Raw genomic sequence first — 10985 nt, 5'->3', positions numbered from 1 at the left:
GCCAGTCCCAACTGTCGGTAACACTCCCCCTTGCCAGTCCCAACTGTCAGTAACACTCACCCCTCGTATAACAAGACTGGTATACTGAGGTTGCCTGTTCAGAAACAACATTTTGGAAAAAAGTTGTGTACTGCATGAAAGGAAGTAATCAAGGGTTTCTGTTTGTTCTATCATTACTAAAGTATTTAAATAAGAAACAGGGTTATGACTGCACAAATATTAGAAAAAACCTGAACGTTATGTGATATAAAGTATTTGATGCTAAAGTATAATTGTAAAGTTGTTTTACTAAGTAAACAAGTCCCTATAATAGATTTCAGAGAAGAAATGTTCTCTTTATATTTTGTTGGTGTAAGTGTACTCTTGCATTATTAATAAGTTGTTTTTGTTCTTCAGATGATCTGCTCTACAGGTTCTTGACACTGAGGAATGCTGTTCTCTGCGTAACAATGCTCAATGATTACCGCTTCCTTGACAAAAAACTTAAGGTTAACCTGGATGGGGACTATGGTTAGTTTTTAATATTTTTTTTTTCAGTAGATAGCATTCTACATTAACTGCAGAATTAAAACAAATTTTCATTAAGTAATAGTTTGGAGAAGTGAAGAGATGATGTGTGTAATAAAGTAGTTATTTAATTTGGTTTAGAAATAGGTATGGTGTTTATGTATCACCATATGGTTATGTATCACCTTTGTATAGTTTTCATTTTCATGGAGTATATAGAGCTATGTAGAGAATGGTTAAAAATTCTCATGTACATCCATTAACCATATGTTCACACTAAACTGTACCATATAGAATCAACACATCACATTACAGGATGGGGATGGGGAGGAGATGTACCTTTCTGGGAATGCCAAATGCTGTTGGAATTCATAAAATGTTCAGTGGTTTTTAGATACTTGTCTGTTTGCCATTTAACAATAGGGCTGGCCCTGGATGGAAGTTTTTTTTTTTTTGCCTGCTTCGTGCAAGGCAGTGGAGTCACTTTTATGGTAAGACTGATCTTTCTTCCCATGCTGGGCTGTTGTCCACCAGATTTCAGGACTGATCTCCAGGGGCCAGATTCACGAAAGCACTTACGCAGGCACTTACGAACCTGTACATCTTTTCTCAATCTTTGGCAACTTTGTTTCCAATTATTAAACAGTTAATGAGCTCCGAAGCACCAGGAGGCTGTTTATAACAATAACAACAGTTGAATGGAAAGTTTTCACGCTTGTAAACTGTTTAATAAATGTAACCAAAGCCGTCAAAGATTGAGGAAAGATGTACACGTTCGTAAGTACTTGCGTAAGTGCTTTCGTGAATCTGGCCCCAGGTGGTGACTGCTTAGTCGGCTGGCATCCCATTATGCTTCTGACAGCCCCTTTTGAACTCTAGTGGCTAGGTGGGCATTCCTTGTGTTGATGGAGGTTGAGCAATTGGGCTTGCATGTTACGCCATGTTTACTGCCCCTTTCCCTCCTTTGGTTCCTGGGTGTGAGGACGTTTGAGAGGTGTCACTGTATTATCAAGCACTGAACACAATTACCAATCACCAAATACACACACCAAACACTACAGTATTACTTAAAATTCCTCTTTCTTGTTTTCCTTCAGATGTTTCAGCTGTAAAGAGTGAGTACAACTACCAGGATGAGCTGGCCTTGGATAGTGAGGTGGTAGATGTGTTGAAATGTCAAGAGGATGAGATGGTGAGCTGCATAAAGAGGTGGATTGATAAAGGTATTTGATTTGAGAAGTATTGTTTGTATCATTATGTATATACATTATGGGGAGTCTCCAAGTTATGAACTGGTTGAGTTTAAAATTGTAATTTGCAAGTCATGTGTTCTGTGCTCTGAACATAATTTCCCATAGATGTACAGGTATTGCTTCAAATAATAGCTAGGTTTCCAAACCACTCCATATTAGTATATTTAACCTATATTTGAATATAATGTTAATTTGCACAAAATATTAATAACTGATCTGGCTTGTAAGCTGGGTTTCTGCCTGGCCATTTGAATATTGGCGATTGTCAAATCACGAGAGCTGCTCGGTGGTTGGTGCACTGGTTCGGAAGAAACAGGTCTTGGACAGGTACAACAGAGCTTTCCCATTATGCAATAAATTAATGTTGCCGTGTCTAGTGTTGACACTGACCCACTGAACAAACCTGACTGCCTCTGTACGTGCAGTATATCTGTGTATCTGTTTGACTCCTGTGTCTGCATGCTTTGTTGAATGCTTCACTATCATTTAGCGAGTGATTTGATTTGTTGTTTGACTTGACCGAGTGCTCGGGTGTGTGTTTACGTGCTTAGTTGTATTTGCAGTGTTATGTAATAGCTCCCTAAACACACCTTTTCAACTTCTAATGTGGTAATGCAATGACTTTTATTCCTTCTGTGTCTTGTCATATTTCCGTTTGAAGCTATTTATTGAATTGACCTCAGCAATCTTCTCTTGCAGCCTGTTTCATTTTTACTTGATATTTTTTATGATTGTCTTGCATCTCTCCATTTTAACTGGTCTGGCTGTTTTTTATTATTGCCTCTTTATCCACTCTGAGGCAAGTCTTGCCATGTATCCACGTACTTGTTTTGTCATGCTTTTTCATGTTTGAATACCATGCTTATGCTGCATACTAAAGAATTGGTTTTGCCACTTTTTTTTTTTGGCTGTTTGCCACTTTTTCTGTTGGGCGTTTGCCACTTTTTCTGTTGGGCGTTTGCCACTTTTTCTGTTGGGCGTTTGCCACTTTTTCTGTTGGGCGTTTGCCACTTTTTCTGTTGGGCGTTTGCCACTTTTTCTGTTGGGCATTTGCCACTTTTTCTGTTGGCCATTTGCCACTTTTTTTGTTGCCCGTTTGCCACTTTTTCTGTTGGGTGTTTGCCACTTTTTTTATTTTGCCACAAAATAAAACATTAGCTGTATCTGTCATTACCTCAATTTTGCTCACTCTGTCATTAGGAAGGCTCCAGCCCTACAGTTCTACTGGGAGTTCTTTAAAATGTTTCTGGGTATCTTTCATTTAATACTTCACTTACTATGTCATATTCTGTGTTTGTGTGTACATGCAGGCTTTCTTTAGTCTGATTACCTGTTCATTCGCCACCATTTTCTTTCTAATGTGATTGTTTGGTTTTTCCTTTGTCTTTGATGCAACATGTCATTTTTACATTGCTTCTTTATCCTTTTACTAATCTCTCTTAATAGGAGTTCTGGCTTTCTTCTGTTCTTTCCAAACCTTCTTGACCCTCTTTGCTTCCAGGCATCTATTATCATTGACTGATCTTGTACTTCTAACTTTGAAGTCCTCTTGGTGGTATTCTTATATTGGCTTCTTTGCACTTGCTGGCAAGTGCCAAAGACAACACATGGAGTAAAAGTGGATTGTGGAGGAGGTAAATAGTTGGTATTGATGATGATGTAAACAGATAATGTGATGGTTCTTTCCCATGAGTGAAGATACACTGCTAAAGATTGTGAACGAGTTTGAGTGTGTATACAAGAAAGTTAGGTCTAATGTAGGATAAAGTAACATTGTGATGATTTGACAGAAAGGATTGGGCTGTCATGGGTTTGTAGAACTTAGTGTGGCCAGGCAGAGTGATATGATCTGTAGGATAAAGAAGAAAATTAGGGCAGCCATGAGAAAGGAACAATTTATTACAATCAATGCTTGATCTGGATGTGAGATGCATCTAGCATATTCATAGTATTAGGCTTATAACAGACATTGTAAAAATTAGATGGGAAATGGAAAAATAAATAAATAAATAAATAAACCATAGCATAAAACAATATGGCTTTAAATTGACCATTAGGAGATCATCACAACGTAGTGTTGCCATCTGCCTGGTATTAGATGAATACTTTGTATCTTTCTTCTCTCTGAAACATACCTGAGTTTCCCTACATTTTTTCTGATATGCTTGCTATTTTTTTGTTTCAGGTTTCAATGTTTATGGATTCAAGGTTAAAATGTGTATAAAACCCAAGTGTTACTCCCCTGGCTTGTGTTCTGGCTATCACAATCTATTAGATCGACGTCGAAGCCCAGGGTTCTATGAATACAGGTACGTCTTATGTCTGCTACGCGGGTGCATTTTGTTTTGTGCTTTCGAACATTTGGCGGTACTGCTGTACATGATCAGTAAATTTCAAATAAGTTAATCCATTGTAAAAGCAAAAATGCAGTACTGTATTTGAACAATTTTTTAAGGGTGTGATGAAACGGGTGACAATTGAAGATTATGCGAGTAATATTCTGCAATGATTGTAAATACTCACACTAACACGTGAAATTTAATCACTGTAATTGGGTTCAATTTTACTATATGATTGGGGTCTGCCTGGGTTCATTAACATTCAGTCAAATTTTGAGATTGGTTTAAAGATAATTGTGTAGGCATACACAAAGTTCACACTTTAAGGCAATTCCAAACCTTTAATGTGGTGAAGTCATATGCATTGATATGCATTAATTATTAAAAAGAACTCAAGATTCAAAATTAATATTAGTATTTGGTTGTAGGGAAGTTGTATGTTGAAGGTTGAAGGTTTTTCATGTTTTAACCTTTGAGTGTTAATCTATTGTAAAAGCAAAAATGCAGTACTGTATTTGAACAATTTTTTAAGGGTGTGATGAAAAGGGTGACAATTGAAGATTATGCGAGTAATATTCTGTAGTGATTATACTCACACTAACACGTGTAGATTTAACATCTTTATATTGTATCATGTGAGAGATTGTGACTGCGGATGCCTTCCCAATTGGCTTTTATTAACACATTCTTACGCTTGGCAGTGATGAAATGTGTCGTGCAGTTATACAGAGGACAAAATGTGCCAAGCAAGATTCATGCCCATATGCTCACACAACTGTAGAGAGAGACTACCATGTTAAAAGATTTCGATCTCTCGTTTGTCCGGGCAGGAATAAAGCTCACTTTTGTTCAAAGAAGAAAGAAGTTTGTCCATTTGTACATCCAGGTAATATTTTTTTAAATTACTGTGCCATATTAATATTTCTAGAAGTAAGACTCCTATAACTGATTCAAACCATTAGCTTCTTAGTGTAAATTAGTCATGCAAAATCTCTGGTTTCTTCAAGAAGCCCAATTAAAAGTACTATTGTGAATTATTATTCAATGTGAATTCAAGCATTCAAACCATATTATTCATGATTACTTATCAATTTTTTAAATATTGGTTTTCCTAACAAAATTTTAAGCCGTTAATTTATGCATCAGTTTCTCTCTTATACCAAAGTTTATAAGGTTTCAGCATTTTTACACACAAGTTACACTAGGAATTCCTTTGTTGTTCCTGGGTAGTAAGTGTTATTTTTCGAGTGCTTATTCCTTTTGTATTGCTTAGTTACCGAACAGTACACAAGACTGTTCTCTGTGGGCCCTCTTGATGACGAGACACATACCTTTGACTGTGTTCTTGTGTACATTAAAACCCCACCTATTGTGATGACCCTGCTCCTGTATGCATTACGGGCCTGGAAATTTAGCTAAAGTTGTGTTTGTTGCTGTACATGATTTTTCACATTCGGCACGCTTATTTCCCTGCACATAGCTTGCCTGTCTGTAGGATGGTCTGGCAAAACTGTTATCCCCTACCCACTATGGGCTTCTTTATCTCATGTATGTAATCCACCAGGTTGGTATGGCTTTCCTGCTCAATTCCATACTTGAGATTGCAGTGTGCAGTGTCATTGTTGAATGTAGGTTTTGGGTAAGCTGTCTTTCCTGCCAGTTGCCTATCAGGCTGGAGCTGCTATTTAGGACTGGACTTTACATTATTGGCTTGTGCAGCCACTGTTTGCAACAGGTGATGCAGATACCAATCCCTCAGTGTTTTCCGGGAAGTTTCCATGTGCTCCTCTTGGACACTTGACACCTATCAGCCTGCTCCCCCCCAAGAGGTCACTTGGTCATTGTTCTTCCCGCTCTCTTCCCAGAGGTGAAGTTTTTACAAGCTTTGTCGGCATTGGGGCAGCATCTTTTCTGTCACTCCCAAAGTCTAAACAAGTAGAGGAGAAAAACGAGATTAACCATTGTGTTCATCACAATGGTTAACCATTAACCCTTCACTATCTTGAACAAAGTACAGGAGATAATTGGTAATTTCCTAGTGAGGTGTAGCAGTACAATGGAGCACTGCTGAAAGTTGGAAACACAAATGACCCAGAGATGTTAAATATTTGGAAGAGCTTAAGGTAGAAATGGTAGAAGCCACCTTAATGAGAGCTTCAAGAGCAGGCACAGTAAGACGGTACTGGAATGCTGGAGGCATATATGCACCATGTGGTTTCAGTTGTATTTATAGCAAGCGAGACCTGGATTTTGCTATAAGTACAACTACTGTTGGTGAGAACAGTTGCCATCACTCGATTTCTCTTGCTTTCACTCTTTTCTCTTCCTGCCATCTTGACCACAGTACAGTGCTGTGATTTATGCCAAGAATACAGCTTTGAGTGGATGGTAGATATTGACTGTAATATTTTACTCCACAGAGAGTGCAGATTCTCTATACCATGAATGCTGGCAAGACTTGTATGTCGAGGGACTTGGTAGCACCATATATTTCACGGTGGAAGCGATAAGGAATATTTTTAAGCTGCCAATTGCCTCTGGTAAGTAATGTTTCAATTCCTTAAACAGTGTGATATAGCATTCCCCCCCATCCCCATCGATTGTTTACCCCATATAAAATATCTACACGATAAATTAGGTTTTTGTAATTACCTATATGCACAATTTGGTTTTTAATGCTTTCTAATTTACCCTTGCATATGCTTCTCTGCAGTTTAACTTATCCTTGCATGTACAGTTCAGCTTTATAATCTATCTGACTTGACCTCTAGTTTAGTGGCCTGTGACAACACTGAGCATTTTGACCTATTCACTTTTGTTGTTTTTATATCAGCCCTAGATATTGAAGATTGCATTCCTATAGGTACCATGTTATTTTTTCTGAAGATTGATAATATCATACCACCATGGTTTAAAAAGTGAAGGCAACTTTGAGGGCATGGCTTTAACGATAGTAGGAGCAATCCTAAGACGAAACATGTGATGAATTTTGAGTAGAACGGACAATTTATAAACATAATTAAATCTGGCGTGCCTTCTAGTGTTATATGAAAGTTCATGATGAGAACAACTATTATTTTTAAACCCTTGAAGAATGATAACCTTTGACATTGTCACTGTATCTACCTATGTTCCCTTGTCCCACAACCTTTTAATTTAAATAGGCTTCCTTTGTCCACATTATTCTCCTGAGAATATTGTATGAAGTGATCGTATCTCCCTCAGTTTCTTTTCTCCACAAAGTTTATGATGAAGTCCTCTCAATCTGTCATACTAGATGAATCCTCTCAGTTCTGGTACTAATCTAGTTGTAAAACTCTAGACTTTGTCAAGTTTATTGTTTATGCTTCACAAATTATGGGTTCCATGCTGATACTGCATGTTCGAGTAATGGTCTCACATAGGTAATGTGTATAGGCTTGAGAGGCTCCTTGTTTAGATTTTTAAAAGATGTACTTCCTTTTGCTAACTTCCCATATGTTTATGATGTTATCCTGTTCACATGTCTTCTCCCAGATCTTTTCTCTTATTTTTCCTTGTAGTTTACTTATCCTTACGGTGTAGGTACCTACAGGTCTGTTATCTCACTTTTCTCATATCGTTACCTAGTACTTATTTGGGTTGATTTCCAGCAGCCATTTGTGAGGGGTCTTCTTGCAGCATCCTAAGGTCCTATTCAGTTTTTAGTCTCTTCATTAACTGTGTCACCTGTAAACATTGTCATGTATGAGCTTACTCCCTCATGTCGATCATTTACATAAAGCAATGATTCTGGACATAGCCCTGTGGAACACCATTCCACTCCTCTATAGCTTGACATACCTCTGTCCCTTTTGTTTCCTGTCAATTGGGTATTTCTTTACTCATTCCAGTGACTTTTCCTGTTATCCCTGCTTGTCTCCCCATCATGGGTATTAGTGTTTTGTGGGGGACTGTATCAAAAGCTTTCTGGCAGTCTTGGGAGATACAGTCCAGCCACCTTTCAGTCTTGTCCTATTTTGGTGACTTTGTCATAAAATTCAATCAAGTTTGTTAAGCATGACTCTTTTTTTTTTCCCTTCTGAAGTTGTGTTGTCTCTTTTTAGGAAATTTACTCTCTCAAAATCTACAAATTTTACTACAACATTTTCCAACATTTTACATGGAATGGATGTTAGTGACTCTGGTCTATAGTGCTTCAAGTTTGTCACTTTTCTTGAATATTGCAACTACACATGCTTTTTTTTTCAGATTTTCGGTATCTCTCTCTCTTGTCTAGTTAATTGGTAACAAAAAATCCCTACAGCTTCCTTCAGTAACCATGGTGATATCTGGACTGATTCTACTGCTCTTGTTACATCCAATTCCTCCAGGTGTCCTTTTTTTTTACCTCCTTTTACAGTAACATAAATTCTGTCTAGTGTTGTTTCTGCCCATCTGTTGTCACCTATCTTTTGGACATGAATTTGTTTCTGAAGACTAATCACACACCAGAAGATGAGGAGACAATGACGTTTGTCTGTCCTGGACCATTATCAAGTCTGTTGTGATGGGAGTGTGGGAGGCATGGGATTAAGTAAGGCAAGAGAGAGAGAGGTGAGGAGAAGGAAATTCCTAGAGGAAGGCATGAGCAAGGCAAAAGGTACGGATGGGATGGGTGTAATAATAGGGGTGTAAGAAGGTGGTAATAATGAGTATAAGAATGGAAATGTAAGAATAAGAGGAGAAAGAAAAAGAAAGAAAAAAGGGGTGTAGGCTCATGTCAGGTCACATATGAGGGACGGTTAGAGCATTTGAGAATGTACTGTGAAAGGGAAGAGTCAACAGCAACAAAGGTAGGACTAAGGTTCATGTCGGGTTTGTTGTTTATCAGAGCCGATTTGACAAGAGAGACTTTGTTTCTGGTTGTAGATGTCCAGGAACCTCTTGTTGAGTTCTTCTCACACTTGTGAGAAGGGCATTTCTGCCTCTCCCCACAGTCCGATTACATAGTAACATATTGTTGTTTTCCTTCATAAATGGCTATTTAAAAGCTTAATATCTATAAGGTTAGTAAAACACTAATTATTTCCATTAAATAATTCAATATATAGCCCTTTGATTTGCCTGTGTTGGGTGTTGTGTATACTGTAGTTTCTAGTTGAAGATGATTTAAATTCACAGTAAACATACTGTATATATATAATCATTTAATTTTTTCAGGTGTAAGAGTTTTGATAATAACTCCCTCAGCAATGATGGCCAACATGTTGAGACTGGCAGTGCTGGACTTGGCCAAAATATTCCTTCAAACAGTTGTCGTAGTCACTCATGAGCACCAGAATTTAGGTTTGTTACTCTTGAAGTTCTTCCTTTGTACATAATAAAATAATAGTAATAGTTAAGAAAATTTAGATTATAATTAGTTTTTTTGGTATATACAGCACCTATTTAATAAAATATTTCATTGCAACTTTGTATTTTTAAGTGTTCAGAAGCATGCAACGCATCCTGATTTTGCTTTACACGATGATGTTACAGAGAATGCATCAGTGCTGATTGGGACACCAAGTGTTCTGTCCAAGTTATTGGTGACAAAGTCTAAAGAATCTTCGAGCCACTTTTGCAACACCAGGGCCATCATAATTGATGATATTTCTGCCATATTGAAGGACTTCATGCTTCGACACCAACTCACTCACATTCTTAAGATTATCCTGGGAAATTTTGGTACAGTATTGTGTTTCCAGTGGAACTGGTTGTTGCTTAATTTTTGTAGGATAATATATTGCAGTACTAACTTAAGTTAGTTTATATACCAGCTATGTAAATGTTATAAAATATAGATAGTGTGGGAAATTTTTGGAGCAGGAGGGCTGGATTGAGCCAGCTTCCTGAGGTGTTTAATCTATGGACCTCGATATGCTCATTAGCATATCGTGGTCCTTGGGTTAAGGCGCACAGTTGGGACAACTCATGATGCTGGTTCGATCCCGCCATTCTGCTCTGGAGATGTTCTTGTGCATGTACGTATAGTGTGGGTTTGGTGGTGAAGAGCAATTCAGATAAATGGGTACAGTATTCTTTTGCTAGAAGCTCAAGAGATTAAGTATTGTTTCATTGTTTTAGCATAATTGTCAAAAGTATTTTGAATATGCCATTCTGATATGTAACCTAAAGGAAGTTCTATTATTATCAATGTAATTGGATGGAGGAAAAGATTACTTTGGTTTTGTAATCTGTCCTGATTGTAAGTGGAAAGCCTAAATGGTGAGTAACACGCATCTTTCATACAAATTCTATGGAACTTTTCCAAGCAAAATTTTATAAGTGGAGAGTTGTTGAGAGTATCTTGCTGAAGTGACAATTCATTTTCAGGTTTAAACAAGGTTGTTATAACAGAGAAGTTTAATGACTATGAAGTTGGTGCTGCAGCCGACCTTCTCAAGACAAAGTTTGTCAAGGTTTCAATGGAGGAGCAGAAAAGCCAGCTAGATATCAAGGATTTAAGAGGTAAAGTAAGATTTCTGCTGTTAACAAAATACTGAAATCCACCATCAGTCTGTGAAAGATGTTTATGTAAAACCTTTTATTTACCTTCCATTTTTTTATATTTCTCTTTTATTGGGAAATAAAATCTGTAAGCAACTGGTTAATCTGATTTGTACGTTCCTGGAAACACAAATAGGGTGTCCACGGATGTTCCACCAGCTGTTACTGGCATTCTCTTAACAGCCTTCACCTTTCTCCACTTTCTGGGTGGGTTCCCTGTAGATAGTCGCTTTGGATAGCTCCACACCTATTACATTGCACCAGGCCCAGGCGAGTCATTAATAACCTGCTGAGATCAGAGAACGAACTCTGATCCCCCTCACAGAGGCACAGAGAGCAGAGAATTGTAAACTACTCTGATGAATTAGCCACTTTA

At 37.7% G+C, this 10985-nt stretch overlaps 1 protein-coding gene across 1 annotated transcript in view; it reads left to right on the top strand.

The window, feature by feature from the left end:
* The window catches only part of LOC123763147 (pneumococcal serine-rich repeat protein), a 58334-nt gene that overhangs the window by 33513 nt on the left and 13836 nt on the right, over positions 1-10985 (top strand). The window contains exons 10-17 of the mRNA XM_045750108.2: positions 397-510; positions 1605-1730; positions 3946-4069; positions 4801-4985; positions 6520-6639; positions 9281-9406; positions 9599-9787; positions 10436-10570. Coding sequence (XP_045606064.2) covers positions 397-510; positions 1605-1730; positions 3946-4069; positions 4801-4985; positions 6520-6639; positions 9281-9406; positions 9599-9787; positions 10436-10570 — 1119 coding nt within the window. The remainder of the gene's footprint in view (positions 1-396; positions 511-1604; positions 1731-3945; positions 4070-4800; positions 4986-6519; positions 6640-9280; positions 9407-9598; positions 9788-10435; positions 10571-10985) is intronic.

This window comes from Procambarus clarkii, chromosome 49 (genome assembly GCF_040958095.1).
Source record: "Procambarus clarkii isolate CNS0578487 chromosome 49, FALCON_Pclarkii_2.0, whole genome shotgun sequence".
NCBI classification, from domain to species: Eukaryota; Metazoa; Arthropoda; class Malacostraca; order Decapoda; family Cambaridae; genus Procambarus; species Procambarus clarkii.
Note: the sequence above shows the minus strand (reverse complement) of the source record. Positions and strands in the feature narration are given on the sequence as shown.